Source organism: Trachemys scripta, chromosome 6, assembly GCF_013100865.1.
Source record: "Trachemys scripta elegans isolate TJP31775 chromosome 6, CAS_Tse_1.0, whole genome shotgun sequence".
Taxonomy (NCBI): Eukaryota; Metazoa; Chordata; order Testudines; family Emydidae; genus Trachemys; species Trachemys scripta.
In genome coordinates this window covers 45,970,084-45,986,764 of record NC_048303.1, presented here as the reverse complement: position 1 = coordinate 45,986,764, position 16,681 = coordinate 45,970,084, and the positions used below count along the sequence as shown (strand labels likewise).

At 42.0% G+C, this 16,681-nt stretch overlaps 1 protein-coding gene across 1 annotated transcript in view; it reads left to right on the top strand.

Annotated features, from left to right (window-relative positions):
- The window catches only part of TNPO1 (transportin 1), a gene marked incomplete in the record, with an annotated part of 160,002 nt that overhangs the window by 60,640 nt on the left and 82,681 nt on the right, over positions 1–16,681 (top strand). Inside the window, 4 exon segments of the mRNA XM_034774657.1 lie at positions 5,684–5,790; positions 7,441–7,574; positions 10,761–10,842; positions 13,373–13,495. Coding sequence (XP_034630548.1) covers positions 5,684–5,790; positions 7,441–7,574; positions 10,761–10,842; positions 13,373–13,495 — 446 coding nt within the window.

Genomic DNA, 16,681 nt, shown 5'->3' with positions numbered 1-16,681 from the left:
TAAGAGCATTACAATATTTTATTTTTTTGAGAAGAAAAGGGAGACAAGATGCTTCCTGTTTGAACTGTGGCCTGAAACTCTTACAAGATTTAAAAAAATGCATTTAGGTGCTGAATCTGTTCTCTCCCCTCCCTCCCCCCCAATCATTTTTTTAAATTTATTTTTAAAATTAACCCCTCGTACCACAGTCTTTCTTGGAGGCCATCTGCAAAGACTAACAGAATATTTGGAGGATGTCAGTGTTTCAACAGTTTACTCTTCTTCCACTCACTTCCAAAATAGAGAGAGGCAGAATTTGTTTGCTTAGGGCTGCTTTAGTTTTAAATAAACTGACAAAATCGACAGACCTTCATGGATCTTTTGAATAGTTCCTTTCTAGAACTTTCAGCAAGAAAACTAGTAAGTCTAACACTGGAAATGTAGCTCATAGTAATATCAAAGAACTGTGTTCTCCTACTGTTTCAAATGAATGTGTGGTTTGATTATCTTAATCAGCAGAGCAGATTGCTACAAATATTTTAGAAGTGCTAGGTTTTGAACATTTTCTCTCTCAAAGAGAAATTTGTGCTACAGTCTAAAACAATTGCTTGAAAATCTGAGTCCTGGGAATTTGTGAAATTTTGTAAATTTATTATTATTATTTATTTTTAAAATATGGGGATTCTGACAATTAATGAGCAATGTCACCAGCATGGTTTTCTAAGTGCAGACCAAACAAATTCCCTTTACTCGTACCCCTTTGAAGTAGAGCTGTTTTAAAGGAAATTGCTAGAGTTTCTATTCTATGAAAGACTTTTAAAACCTAGCTAGGTAAATGGAATTGCAATTATGGAAAGAGTAACTTAGTTTTTCCTTTCTGTATTAAGATAATTCTTCAGCATAGATACTTCTCATATTTATGAGTAGAAGTGCTTTAGAGCATTGGCCTGCTAAACCCAGGGTTGTGCGTTCACTCCTTGAGGGGCCCATTTAGGGATCTGAGGCAAAAATCTGTCTGGGGATTGGTCCTGCTTTGAGCAGGGGGTTGGACTAGATGACCTCCTGAGGTCCCTTCCAACCCTGATATTCTAGGATTCTATGATTTCATGCATATTATAGTTGATGGAGACAAATAAGATTTAAGAAGGCTTATATGAACTGAGCTTCCATAGAGAAGCTAGCTTATACTACTTGATCAAGGCTCAGGTCAAAGCTCGTGTATATGAACACTTTTTGAACCCTGCATAGTTCAGTGTCTGGGCATCTTACTTGTTCAGTACCCTACCACCCTGGATGAAAGGGCATCAACCACTTCGGAGTGCAGCTCCCGCAACTATTTAGCTGCTTAAGATCTTTCAGCAGCCAGACAGACTTGAAAGTTCCACCACGGGTAAATTGCTTGCTTTTTATTTCTTACTTTATTGGTTTTCTGTGGATGAGACATCCTTTATAGGCACCTCCATGCCCTGAGAAACTTTAAAGTGGGTGACTTCATCTATGACCAGGCTGCAGTCACTAACTGTTGTGAAATTCAGTTTTCAGCTGTTCAGGCTCATCTTCTAATGCAGACAGTCTTGACTGTAGTAGGTTCTATGGCCAGGTTTCCTCTGCATGAGATCATCTTCAGTTGTAGAGTGCAAATGGAGTTTTTCTGTAGCTATGAGTGCTCCTCTCTCAGCCTTGTTCTTTCTTGGGAAAGGCTAAAAGATACAATGGGCATGAGATTCTGGCCTAAAACACCTTTAATGATGATATGATTATCATGAGGTGAGTTTGACCCAGTTCCCTCCTCAAAGTAAAAACTTTTCTCTGTAACAGGGTACACTGGCCCTTCAAAGACAGGCCTCAGACTAGGATTCTGTTGCTGCCTCAATCCAGGACAAAAAGTATTCTGGGGGGTTGTAGTTCTCCGATTGATGGGTTCTATAGCAGAGAACGCTGGGAAGGTAATCTGAGCTATAGACAAGTTCTCTTTTCTTACAAGAGGGAGCAACTTGGAGGTATTAGCAGGGCAGGTTCCAGGCACCAGCAAAGGAAGCAGGTGCTTGGGGCGGCCAATGGAAAGGGGTGGCATGTCCGGGTCTTCAGCGGCGGTCCCTCACTCCCTCTCGGAGGGAATGAAGCGGCGCGGTAGAGCTGCTGCCGATCACAGCCTTAGGTTTTTTTCTAATTTTTTTTTTGGCTTCGCCGCTTGGGGCGGCAAAAAAGCTGGAGCTGGCCCTGGGTATTAGCAGCCTGTTGCTGGTCTGGTCAAGACCTGTAGTGCAGCTCTTAACAGAGGGGTAGTTGGGAAAAGAATTCAAGAGGGACTGGGGAGATGGTTTGTGAGAAAGAAAGGCATAAGAGATGGCTCTGAGAAAAGAGTGAAGTGAGAAAATTACTTCATTGTTTAGGGTCTTGGGGGCTCTCCTATGCATCAGTAGTGCAGCTTAGGCGGGGGGGGTTTAATGCTCTTGCATCAAGAGTAAAGGGTAAGTTGTTGACTTTGCATGGGGAGAAAAAAATCTTTCCTGCACCGCTGAGGAAAAGCTGTGGCTCAAAAAGCAGAACTAGACAAAGGCTTTTTGTTGGACTCTGAACTTTTAATCTTTTGATGGAGAGGAGTTTGTAGTTTGGCCATAAGACTACTTGCCCATGTTGAATTGAGGGAGATTGTTGATCGCTGAGATAAGTGAGGCACAGTTGCACCTCTGAAGGATAGGCAACCTTCTTTTCTGTCTTTTGACCTAATATAAGACTAGAGACAAAGGATTCTAGCAGTGCTGTCACTTGAAGGAGTGGAAAAGAAACTCTCACCATTGCCTGCTACTGTCTATTATCCTTTTCAACTTCATAAAGAGAAATCTAGAAAGCTAAAAGATCTTTGACCTCCTCAGTTTCTTCACCACTAGAATAAGTGGGATGGGAGCTATTATTTAAACCTTTAGAGAAAGTAAAATTCCATGAGAAGCTCAAATGCTTGGGATGAAAATCTATATGAAGGTGTCTAAACATTAATTTGCACAGTCACTCTGTTCATTATTCTTTGAGCCTACATACTAAGGGTTTGAAACAAATTATAGCTATTTCCCCCCATATCTGAGGGAATAAAAACTGACCAAAAGGTTGGCAAAACCACTAAATTACTTTCCTGAAGACCACTAGTGGAAGCATTGTAATCATACACAAGCGACACTGAGATTCAATCCAATGTTGCTGTGAATAACCTTTGTCAGTAGGTCAGAAGCCTTGAATTAGGTGACCAGACAGCAAGTGTGAAAAATCGGGACAGAGGGTGGGGGGGTAATAGGAGCCTATATGAGAGACCCAAAAATCGGGACTGTCCCTATAAAATCGGGACATCTGGTCACTCTACCTTGAATAGGCTCTTGTATGCACACCCTGCAGATACTTTAGCTAACCAGCTCATGGCTACTTTTAAGATCTCTGGGGGGGTAAACTTTTTTTTTTGAAAAGCACCTGCATATGACAGTTGCTGAACTTGCAGAGTAAGAAGTCCCTCTCCTCTATAAAGCAACGATGAGGGAACTTTTGCTCTAGACCAGGGGTCTCAAACTCAAATGACCACGAGGGCCACATGAGGACTAGTGCATTGGCCCGAGGGCTGCATCACTGACACCTACCCCTTACTGCCCCTGACCCCACTCCACCCCTTCCATCAGGCACTGCCCCCATTCCAACCCCTTCCCCGAAGTCCTCACCCCAACTCTGCCCCCTCCCTGCCCTCAGGGGGTGCAGGAGGTGTGCAGGGTATGGTAGGGAGCTCAGGGCAGGGAATTGGGGTGTGGGGTGCAGGAGGAGTGAGGGGTGCAGCGGGGGTTGGGGTGCAGGGTGTGGCAGGGAGTTGGGATGCGGGAGGGTGTGGGATGTGGCAGAGGGCCCTGGGGTTGGATGCGGGCTCTGGCCCAGCGCCGCTTACCTAGAGCAGCTCCGGCGTGGCAGCACCGTGGCCAGGGCAGGCTGGCTGGCTGGCTGGCTGCCTGCCCGCCCTAGCCCTGCTCCTCTCTGCTCCAGGAAGCAGCCGGAGTCCGGGGGGTGGTGGGGGGGAACGGCGCCATGTGCTGCTCTTGCTTCTCCAGGTACCTTCCCCAAAGCTCCCATTGGCCTTGGTTCCCCTTTCCCAGCCAATGCGAGCTGCGAGGGGGCAGTGCCTGGAAGAGAGCACGTAGCCCTCTAGGCCCCGCCCGGGGCTGCAGGGACGGTAATACTTAGAAAGGACACTAAGCCTGAGTGGCTAAAAAGCAGTAGGACAGACCTGTAAAGAAAAGGGCTTTTTTTTCTTTTTAAAAGCCCCAGACAATGCCAGTATCTAGTCCAGGGTCCAGTATCTAGTCCAGCTGCTTCAGGGAGCGGTGAGGGGCTCGCGGCGCCATGGGGTAGGCAGAGGGGTGGGGGTATGGGGAGCTTGGCGGGCCGCACAAAAGAACCCCACGGGCCGCATGTTTAAGACAGACCATGCTCTAGACAGACCTTTTAAAGATATTCATTCTTCAAGAGCCTATAGGAATTTCAGAAGGAGATGATAGGGCCACTCCATAGCCAGTTTTCTTTCCAAAACTTTCACCACCTCAGACTACTACATGGCTTCCTTCCCCAATCTGTTCAGAAAAACACAGGGAGGAGATTTCAACATTTTGTTCACCTTAAGCATCCACATCACATCAGGTGGGTGAACTTTAAAATTGAATTTAGAAACCACTCTGAAATTTAAATCCCTACCCAGGAGATGAAGGAATCTAGTGCTCTACATTAAAAACCAACTCAAAACAGTTATTCCATGAATTTCTGAATGACCACCTTCTTCAAACTAGGACAACAGAGCATGTCTCTTCCTATGAATACTCATTTGATCTTCTACACAGTACCAAAATGGTCAGGGGAGAGACAGAGCAGTATTTGGTCTTTAAAGCTTTTGTACAATGTTTGAGGATGTTCAAATTTATATTGAAGACTCCTGGAAATTGAGAACTGTTGGGGATGCTAGTTTTATGTTTGTTTCCTCACCTGTGTTCGAGAGTATATATGCTGACTGGTGATAGCAATAGTTGGAATGCTAGTTTAGAAAAGGTAGTGGCAGCCATCAGTGTACTGTGTCATATAGCTCTTCTGTGAGCAGTGTTGGATTGCATGATCCGTAAAATGTTGATCACCTTTTGCCCTGCTTATTCGTAGTGCTTACGCTATTGCTATAGTTAGTGGTGCTCAACTAGTGGTGGGAAACTTAATGGCAAGAAGCCTAGTATTGGCACTTCTATATTTGGGTTCTACTTTCTATTGGGGTTTTGTATTTTTTTCATTTCTATGTTGGCGAACCAAATTTCTTAAACCAAGTTACAGCAGAGCACTACTCAAGCTCTTGCATTTGGTTTGAAGGAGGTTTTGTGGGCTAACGGGGCGAGGGGGAGTGACCCAGAGTTTTGTTGTTGACAGGTCTGAACTACCTCCTTGGGAACCAGCAAGAACAATCAGCTGGATTCCCAGTCACTCCTAATAGGAGAGAGGTTATCTAGTAACTTTCTTTGTAATAAAATTTCCTTCCTCCATGTTTGTCTGCTCTTAACAAAAAGCAAACTTCTTAACTAAGTAGTTATTTGGGCAGTTGTACTGGGGAGGTGGGGGTGTCTACAAAAACTGTATCCCACTAAACCTGCATTTTTTCAGAGAATCTCACTTTTTTTCATTCTTTTTCTTCGACACTTCCAAGGCATTCTGATTACGACCATTGCCTCTAAGGGGGAATTGCAAAATTGGCCTGAACTCTTACCAAAGCTTTGCAGCCTCTTGGATTCTGAAGACTACAATACCTGTGAGGTGAGGAGTTTTGTTTCAAATACAAATTTAGAGGGAAAATGTCATATTTCATATGCTTGTGGTCTATCTTGAGCAGTGTTTCCCAAACCATAGGTCCCCATGCACCCGTGGGTTGCAGGAAGGGTCAAGATTGGTTGCATGTGCCCCAGAAGCACTTTCTGTGGGGAACAGAATCCAGACAGTAGTAGCACAGAGGAAGCAGCGGGGCCAGTGGCCAGCCAGCAGTCTGTCCCTTGGGTTCTCGCTTCCCCTGGGCAGCAGGCAGCTGAGTGGTGGCAGCGGTTGCAGTGCAGAGGAAGCTGACAGGGCCAGTGAGCGAGCAATCAGGAGCCTGGTGACGATTGTGGCTGGGCTGCAGGAAGGGACAAGTTTTGGAGAGCAAGAGTAAAGGGGCGGGGCTGGGGAGAGGCCTGTGGAGTGGGAGGAGCTGAGTGAGAAAGGGAAGAGATGTGGGAAATAAAGCTAGGGAGCTGAAAAAGGGAAGGTGTGGTGGTTGGTCCCCCAAAAAAGAGAATATACAGTTACTGAGTCACCTGAGTAAAAAGAGAAATGGTTCCCAAACTAACACTCAGTAGTTCCAACTAATTATTCATTCTAGTTTCTTATGGCCGCATACCTATTTTTTTTTTAATTGAACAGTTTTTTACTCTTTTGCCTGACTGAAGTGGTATGGCTTCTGTTTCTTTCCTTCTGGAATGTATCCTAAAATTTCCTTTGTTATAGATGTTACATTGGACTGGTGTGAGAATGAGATTACTTTTGAGACCTAAGGTGATCAGAAATGGGTACAGAAGAAGGAAAATGTTAAGCTTGCTAGATTAAAGTCTTAAATTATCAGAACAGTTGCTACTTCTGTTATGAAAATATAACCTACTACTGGATTCCCTTTGCTACGTGATTTTAGTTACTCTATATTGGATCTACAAAAGCTGTTTGAAATGTTGTGTAAAAAAAAAAAAGTTTCTGTAAAGATTTGAGAGCAATAAATGGTACCCAAGATCAGATCCGACAGGGATGGTCTAGGAAGACTAACTCTCCTGGATAAACTATTTTTCTTCTTTTCTTAATACTTTGTTTTGGATGGAGTGGGAGAAACCAATTTCAAAATGTTCAAGTTGATAATTTTATGGATGGAGTTTTAGGGTTTATCGTACACATTTAAAATCAAGTACAGATAATTTAGGAAATTGTCACCTTGGATTTAAAACTTCGAAATATAGGGAAAATGCTCTGCATTAGTATAAATGGAGGAAAGTTTTGTCCATAACTTAAGATCTGATTTGTACTCTTAATTACGTTTCGTAAATACAGCAGGGAAAACATGTAGTATGGATAGACTAGCATTGAATGACCAAACAAAAATCTGTCACCTACTACTCAAGTTGGGATCTTACAGATCAGATCAAAATGTAAAATTACTTGTCTGTCTCTTTTCATCATGAAATTGAGTTGAAACTTACTAATGTGTGTTAAGTCATAACTGCATCTGTTTGCTAACTGTGTTACAAATAGCTAGCCATGCTCATTACTAAATAGAGATATTTAGCTATTCATTGGTTTTCTTTTCTTTTTTTAGGGTGGGGGGGGGCAACTTTCTTAGGAAAGTAACTTTTTTTTTTCCTGAAGAAAGCGAACTTACGTATTTTACAGGGTGCCTTTGGAGCTCTTCAGAAGATATGTGAAGATTCTGCTGAAATCTTAGATAGTGATGTATTAGACCGACCCCTCAATATCATGATCCCTAAATTTTTACAGTTCTTCAAACACAGCAGTCCAAAAATAAGGTAGGCATACATGCAGCAGTGCAGCACTGCAGTCTCAGATGAAAATTGATTTAGATAATATATCCTGTGGTATTGTTTAAAATGTCTGAAAAGCGATCCTGCATGTGCAATGGTGCAGGGGGAAAAAAAGCATTGAGAGTCCATGTTAGTGTCAATGACTTGCGTGTCACTTTTTGCTTAGTTTAAAAAGTAAAAAGATGGTGTCTGTCTTCAGCCTTACTACCAACCTAGGGTCTTGAAAGTCAACTGTGTTCTCCTGGCTTCACGAGCAGTAAGATTCAGCAGCTGGAACTTAGTTAATAAATCTCTTGCTCATGAAAGCATGAGCCAGAATAGAATCTAGATCACTCTTTCATAGCTGTATTGACTGCAGTGTGAACATGAATAAAAAAGCAGTAACATACGTTTTGTCAGTAAAGCAAGTGTGTGTAACATGTTCCTCATCAAATTACTCTTCTGACTCTACCAGTGTTTTAGTGTTTCTAATCTTTCATGAGATCAAATTAAAAACGTATTTATTTTTTTAGATGGGGGGGCTACAATACTAATATAAAATAGAAATATCCCAGGGGCTGGAAAAAATATCTCTAAAGTGGATAACTATAAAAGAACTGTGGGGTGGTGATGGGCATAAAATTATACATGATTTTACAGGGTAATACAGGGGTTCTCAAACTGGGGGTCGGGACCCTTCAGGGGGTCACGAAGTTATTCCGGGGTGTGTGTGTGTGTGTGTCATAAGCTGTCAGCCTCCACCTGAAACCCCGCTTTGCCTCCAGCATTTATATTGGTGTTAAATATATAAAAAATCTTTTTAATTTATAAGAGGGGTCGCACTCAGAGGCTTGCTATGTGAAAGGGGTCACCACTACAAAAGTTTGAGAACCACTGGGGTAATACAGCCAAAAGTGGTTTTGAGTTGCATGTACAGAGTCATTATAGTATGTGAGAAGAAATAACTGTAGCTGTTACTGCAATATTTATGTAGTTCATTTCTGGACACCATTTAAGTTAAAAGTTACTGCTCACATGGCAAAAATTCAGATGAACAACAAAAGATGATGTTGTTGAGGCGACATGGGTATATGATTTCAAATTGTAAACCACTAGTGGGATGGGGTTGAAGAGACTATAGGGAGAGGTATCACAGTAGAAATTAAGATGGAAAAAATTTGATAGTGAAATGTTAGGCTATGGAATAGGTTCCCAAGGATGTGGGTTTTTGCCACTGAGTCTTTTTTAAAACTAGGCTAGACACAGTATTAGAAAAATCTAATATAAGGAACAGTCCTGAGCTTGACCTAATCTAATACGTATGGAGGAAAATATTTTCCTCTGAATAAAACAAATTCTATTTACCGTGTGTCAATGCTGTTTCTCATCTTCATCTGCCTGCTATTTAAAAAGGAACGAACACGCACACGTTTTGAGTTCCCTTTATGGAAGGAACCTACTGAACAACCACACCGGGTAATTCTTGTTCAGTGATGTCATCAAACATTTATTCTAAACACCTGAGGGAAATAAATTTCTCTTAGAGGGGAGCTGTAAAGCTCCTACATGTCTGTCCCCCAAAATGGCCTAAACAGGATGCGAGTTTAAAATTAAAAGGGGGGGAAAACGTCTAAAGACCATACCTGAAAACAGTTTGAGGTTCTGGGCAAACATGGAATCCAGTTGTTTTTACACTGGGTTTTTTGATGCAAATGGTGTCAACTGATATGTAATAGGGGGAAAAAAATATTTCCTAGTTCTATAGAAAATTATAGAAGCTAGGGATGGAAAAGATCTGTTAAATCCAGTCTTCTCTTAATATAGGATTGTGTTCTGCAAAACATTTTTTATTTGTTTTGTCCAGTCTGTTTCTATTGATCTTCCTTTGTTTTTTTGCCCATATTTCTAATCTGTCTAGATTCATTGGTGTGATCTAGAATGTATTTTATTTAGGATCGGTGTTCGTTTTTTAAAAAAAGCACTCCATCTTGTTAATATTTTAGTTTTTAAATTTTTAATTTAAATCCAGGTTTTTGAGTCTGAGATTTCGAGAAGTTGGGCTGTCGTCTATATATACTAGTTCCACTGAAAATAAATAATATTGCAAAAATAATCATCCGTTTTACAATAAGGAGGCAGATACATTATAAAGATCATCACATAGATTGCATGGGACTACTAGTTTCAGATGAGAGAAAGTCAACATTCATAAGAATAAGCTCCTTTTATCAGAAATTACACAGTAGTGTTTCCAGAGCTGCCATATTCCATAATTCTAGCAAATCTCATGATGTTCTTCCATATCTTTAATCATGCATTTTTTTTTTTTTAGTCGTCTGTCTTAATGTCTTGATATAGTGTAAGGAACTCTACAAAATGCATCCAAAAAAACAACAAGGAGTCTGGTGGCACCTTAAAGACTAACAGATCTATCTGTTAGTCTTTAAGGGGCACCAGACTCCTTGTTGTTTTTGTAGATACAGACTAACACGGCTACCCCCTGATAAAATTCATCCAGTTTCTTCAAAATCTTAAGGACAAATCCAGGCACAGGTGTGTGGACTTGAAAGGGCCCAATGGTAGCAGATTGATTAGAGGATTCTGTGCTGCCTTAGAGCAGAGGAGCCAAGTTCAAAGGTGTCTTTCACTTTGTTCCAGTGCATAAAGTTAGCAATCTGGGAGGTTGGTCAGTGAATCTGCTTTGTGCATCTGCTGGCCCCAAACCCTGTGCTGGTGAGCAGTGGGTCACATCTATTTTACCTCATTTGCCTGCCCCTCTAACTTGTAGAAGTGGCCTATTTGCCTGCTGGCTTTTACAGAAGAGGATTTAATTCCTCAGCCTTCTGCTTTTTGACTGAGTGCACATACTTTGGATTGTTTTAGATTATTTTTTTAAAAGCAGGGTTTAGTCCATAGGTGTCGCATTGTATTTTGTATTCCTGAGATTTTCCTTTGGAAAAGAAAATTAATATTTTAATATTACAGATGAATCCGTGTATTTCGGAAATGCTCTCTTGATCTGCATATTTGGATTCCTCTTATTTGAATCTGAAAATTACCGTTAGACATTGTAGTGTATGTCTTGTCTTTGCTTTGCTTTCCTCTTCCCAATTGTTTGATTGTATACAGTTTAGAAAAAGTTTCTAATGAATTTTTTCATCTGTTTTAAATAAATGCTTGTTCTACTTCTAGGTCCCATGCTGTTGCATGCGTCAATCAGTTTATCATCAGTAGAACTCAAGCTCTTATGTTACACATTGATTCTTTTATTGAGGTAGGTGAGGTTTTTTCTAAATTTTATATTTTTAGAATTAGAGCTTAGAATCCTGTTAAACAAAGAACCTGCTTTTTCTGTAAAAGGCATTGCATGCAGTAATGATACAGAATGTTTATAGCTCATGTATCCAGGCCCTAGACTTAATTACATTAGTTTTAAATTTGTATTTTTCTTTGCTGGCTGAGGAGTGGTTAAAATATTAAGATCTCCCCACCCTGTTGCATATGTTTGTTTTGCTAAGTATTTAAAACAGTGGAGTAACATGCTCCACTAGAACAGCTATTTTCAACCAGTGGTTCGTGACGGGGGTGCCTATTGAGTAGTACTGGTGTCTCAAAGCTGGCAGTTGCCTAGAAACCTGCAGAGGCTGGGAAAGAGCAGACTATTCCATCCCCCTTCTGCTTCTGTGGTGGCTGCCTCTGATCCTACATCAGACTACCCAATCGTAAAGTAGCTCCTCTGCATCCTTCGTCCATCCTTCAAATCTAGAGTGGGGAAAGTGGCTTTGAGAAACTGTAAAACTAGCTTTGCAGCCCTCAGCATTGCTCCCCAGCTTCCACAGCTGAGTGCTTTGTGAGTAGGTAGAAAAAGGGAGAAACTCCCCATCCAGTAGCTCCTTCAGTCTTGGCACACCAACCTTCATGCTTTCCACCTTCACCTCTTTAAATCCACAGTATGGTGCCAAAGTTGTCCTGTGATCCAAAATCCTTAACTATTTGTGATTTCAAAGAATTCTGGAGAATAGTGGATTGCTGAATGATTTTTTTCAGTCATTTTATGGATCATGGACCAATAAAACCACTAAGAACCACTGTAAAGAGACTGATGAATATTTCTGTGAGGGGAGAACAAGTACGGTCTTCTGCTTTATGTTCAAATTGATGGCATTATGGGCAAGATTTTCAAGTTGTGTGCAAAACCGGGAACAATTGTTTAATTTATAAACACAATAGATAGATTTGTAAATACATATACCATACACAATTACAGTCATTACACGGGCAAATTCATGTGATCATGCATGCCCTCCTGTTACCTCCATTTCTGCTCCTCTTTGGCCTATGTATTTATACATATAGGGCAGTTGTCAGTAGGTAACTGTGGGAGGGGATTGGGGACGGGGGAACAATCCTCCAGGCAATATAACACATTACAGTGAGGGTCTTGATTAACTTCTGCTGGAATAGGGTTTGGCAATTGTATCCTGTGTCTGCTAGATATGAATATTGACCCAGGGTTACAGCTACCCTTAGATTTTGTATTCATGCACTGTTGTGCTGGGAGATGACGGCCTTAATTTGCATTTGAACATCTGTGGCCTACCTAGAAGCAGGATATATTGAGTCAGCACAGCCTTTAAGTGGTCTGGCCATATCTCCATAGGGTCAGCACTGCCTGTCTGTGGGCCAGTCCAGAATACCTTTTGCTCTAACCTCCCTTTTAAGTGAACTTAGCCTCAGAGGTCCTTGTGGCTTGTCTTACATTGGAAGGAGTTGATGTAAATCTAAGATGAGGAAAGTTCTAAATGTGAATAATTGGAATTTTGAGAATACATGCTGTAGTGTCACTTAAACAAGAAAAATACTTATCCTTTGTGAGCCACTGGATTGTTCTGAGAAAATGTTTGAGTATATGATGGTAGAGGGCTCTTTCATTACCAGTACTAATCCAGTTTCTTTCACGTGTGCCATGGTCCTCATTGCTTAGAAGTGAGTTTATTTAACTTAGATTTATGTTGGATTTCTTAAGACTTTGGGGGCTAGATCAAGGCATTCTAGGGCCTTAGGCACATGATGATTTGGAGGGGCCCCTATGACCTCATAAGCTTCTTTTTTTGGTGTGGCCAATCCTCATGGCGTGCGCCTTCCCTCCCACCAGGAGTATGAGAGCAGGGGGACCTAGTCCCCTTCCAGAGATGGGCCTCTCTCCTCATTCCCTGGAGATACTGGGTTGGCAGCAGCAGGGTCCCTATCCCACAATTGTTAATATTGTTGCTGAGGCAACTTTTTGGGTGGATCAGGCCTGGTACTGTTTTCTTTACTTGCCACAGAAGCCTCTCATCAGGGCCTGCTGGGGTACTGAGTCTTGGTGTTAACGCTACATAGCCATCAAGGGATTAAATATCACCCTTTGGCGCTATTGTTTGTCTGTCTGCAGACTTTGGGAAATGTTAATGCATCCATTATATTAGGGTCATGTTTTCAAGTCTTTCTTTGTAACTGTTAGATTGAAGGCAAGTTTCTAGCCCTAAACTTTCATTTAAAGAAAAAGTACATAACTCCAGGAGGCAATAGTATATAGTGCCTATGCTTTAATCAAGCCCTGATCATATCCATATAAAGTGTTAGAGAATCTGTGCAGTATTATGTACTTTCAGGTGACTGTAAAGGATCATTAATTCCAATCACTGAATGGTATTGAGTGTTGAACACAGAAATGTGCACTTGCATGATCGCTTGCTTGATGACAGCAAGTACTTTTCTATATAAAATAATGGGATTAGAAGAGTCTTAATTTTCCCCCACAGAATCTCTTCGCGTTGGCTGGAGATGAGGAGCCTGAAGTACGCAAAAATGTGTGTCGGGCTTTGGTAATGCTGCTGGAAGTTCGAATGGATCGCCTGCTTCCTCATATGATCAGTATAGTTGAGGTAAATTTTGTTTGCTAAATTACATGCACAAAAAATACTTTAAAGTAATAGTTATAATAAATAGTGTGTGGTGTGAGCTGTGTGTATTTTGCATATTTATATCTTTCATTGTTCTTGAAGGATGGTGTGGACTGCACTCTCAGCAAGTTTGCAGATGACACTAAACTAGGAGGCGTGGTAGATACACTAGAGGGTAGGGATTGGATACAGAGGGACCTAGACAAATTAGAGGATTGTGCCAAAAAAACCTGATGAGGTTCAACAAGGACAAGTGCAGAGTCCTGCACTTAGGACAGAAGAATCCCATGCACTGCTACAGACTAGGGACCGAATGGCTAAGTAGCAGTTCTGCAGAAAAGGACCTAGGGGTCACAGTGGACGAGAAGCTGGATATGAGTCAACAGTGTGCTCTTGTTGCCAAGAAGGCTAACGGCATTTTGGGCTGTATAAGTAGGGGCATTGCCAGCAGATCGAGGAACGTGATCGTTCCCCTTTATTCGACATTGGTGAGACCTCATCTAGAATACTGTGTCCAGTTTTGGGCCCCACACTACAAGAAGGATGTGGAAAAATTGGAAAGAGTCCAGCGGAGGGCAACAAAAATGATTAGGGGTCTGGAGCACCTGACTTATGAGGAGAGACTGAGGGAACTGGGATTGTTTAGTCTCCAGAAGAGAAGAATGAGGGGGGATTTGATAGCAGCCTTCAACTACCTGAAGGGGGGTTCCAAAGAGGATGGAGCTCGGCTGTTCTCAGTGGTGGCAGATGACAGAACAAGGAGCAATGGTCTCAAGTTGCAGTGGGGGAGGTCCAGGTTGGATATTAGGAAACACTATTTCACTAGGAGGGTGGTGAAGCACTGGAATGCGTTACCTAGGGAGGTGGTGGAGTCTCCTTCCTTGGAGATTTTTAAGGCCCGGCTTGACAAAGCCCTGGCTGGGATGATTTAGTTGGGAATTGGTCCTGCTTTGAGCAGGGGGTTGGACTAGATGACCTCTTGAGGTCCCTTCCAACCCTGATATTCTATGATTCTATGATAGGCTATTTTTGGCAACTGTGAAATTATCTTCTGGTTGACTAGCTGATTTGTATATGTGACACTTGGTCCAAATTATATACTTTACTGACCTTAACTTAAATGAGGGGAGAATTAATTTCAAACTGAATTAAATAAGCCAAGAGCGTGAGTGTTGGGGGTGGGGAGGAGGGGGATCCTAAATGAATGGAATGCTGGTGGAATATTTCACATAGATAACGCTGGAAAAATGGAAGTCCTCTATAGGTTAACAATATCTTAACACTTTGTAAAGAGGTCTGGGGAGGAGACTCTGGCAGAATCAGGTCCATCATTGGCATTGAGAGATTCACTGCCACCAGTGCAGCAACGCTTTGTAAGAGCAACTGCTGCTTATGAACAGCATTTTTCCCTGGGAACAAGTATCAAGGGGTAGCCGTGTTAGTCTGTATCTACAAAAACAACAAGGAGTCTGGTGGCACCTTAAAGACTAACAGATTTATTTGGGCATAAGCTTTCGTGAGTAAAAACCTCCTTCTTCGGATGCAACACTGGGAACACTTTCCCTACCACAAATTCTCCACTTGCTAACAGCAACAAAGCAGCTGCATAAGAGCCACTAGCCATCACCCTCAGCCCCCAGCTAAAACCGCTCCAGCACATCATCAAAGATCTAAAACCTATCCTGAAAGATGATCCCTCACTCTCACAGATCTTGGGAGACGGACTAGTCCTCACTTACAGACAGCCCCCCAACCTGAAGCAAATACTCACCAGCAACAAAAACACTAACCGAGGAACCTATCCTTGCAACAAAACCCAATGCCAACTCTGTCCACATAATTATTCAAATGACACCATCATAGGACCTAGTCACATTAGCCATGCCATCAGGGACACATTCACCTGCACATCTACCAATGTGATATATGCCATCATGTGCCAGCAATGCCCCTCTGCCATATACATTGGCCAAACCGGACAGTCTCTGTGCAAAAGAATAAATGGACACAAATCTGACATCAGGAATCATAAGGTTCAAAAACTAGTAGGAGAACAGTTCAACCTCTCTGGTTACTGAGTAACAGACTTAAAGGTGGCAATTTTGCAATAGAAAAGCTTCAAAAACAGACTCCAGCGAGAAACTGCTGAGCTTGAATTAATGTGCAAACTAGATACCATTAACTTGAGACTGGGAGTAGCTGGGTCATTACATATATTAAATCTATTTCCCCACGTTAAGTATCCTCACACCTTCTTGTCAGCTGGTCTAAAATCGGCCATCTTGATTATCACTACAAGTTGTTTTTTTTTGTTTTTGTTTTTCCTCCTGCTGATACTTCATTTTAATTAGCCTCTTACAGTTGGTATGGCTACTTCCACCTTTTCATGTTCTCTGTGTGTGTGTGTGTGTGTGTGTGTGTGTGTGTGTGTGTGTGTGTGTAATGTTCCATTCTATGCCTCTGATGAAGTGGGCTGTAGCCCACAAAAGCTTATGCTCAAATAAATTTGTTAGTCTCTAAGGTGCCACAAGTACTCCTGTTCTTTTTGCGGATACAGAGTAACACGGCTGCTACTATGAAACCTGTCATTTTGTGACATTGTGACATCACATCATCCTCTCATTAGCATCATTTTGTGTGTGTGTGGCAAAACCAGACAAAATGCCAAGAAGTCTCTCGATGAAAGAAAGTACAGATTATCCCAGACTATCAAATTTCAGGGACTACTCAAAACCAAGTCCCAGTCAAGTGGGAGTTGCTCAAATCAGTTGTTTGCAGAATGTCAAAGCTTTTGACTAAGTACGGAGATGGACAGTCGAATAGCTGACGTAAGCATGAGTCTGAAGGAAAAGCCCCTGATGTTGACCAGGTTCTCTTTATGTGGCTCAAGGAGAAGAGGGCACAGGGAGCACTGCTTGCTGGACCCGCAGTCAAGGAAAAAAAAACCTTCAGCTTGCTGCTTCACTTGGATTGAATGATTTTAAGGCAAGTGACAATTGGTTACCAGATGGTAGAAACTCTTCAATGTCTCTTACAGAAAAGAGCCTAGCGCCAAAAAAAAAAAGTCGGCAGACAAATCAGCAGCTGAGCAGTGGCAGTGCAAAAAAGTCCTCACATTCTTGAAAAGTTTCCCCTGGCTGATATCTACAATGCTGACAAAACAGGATT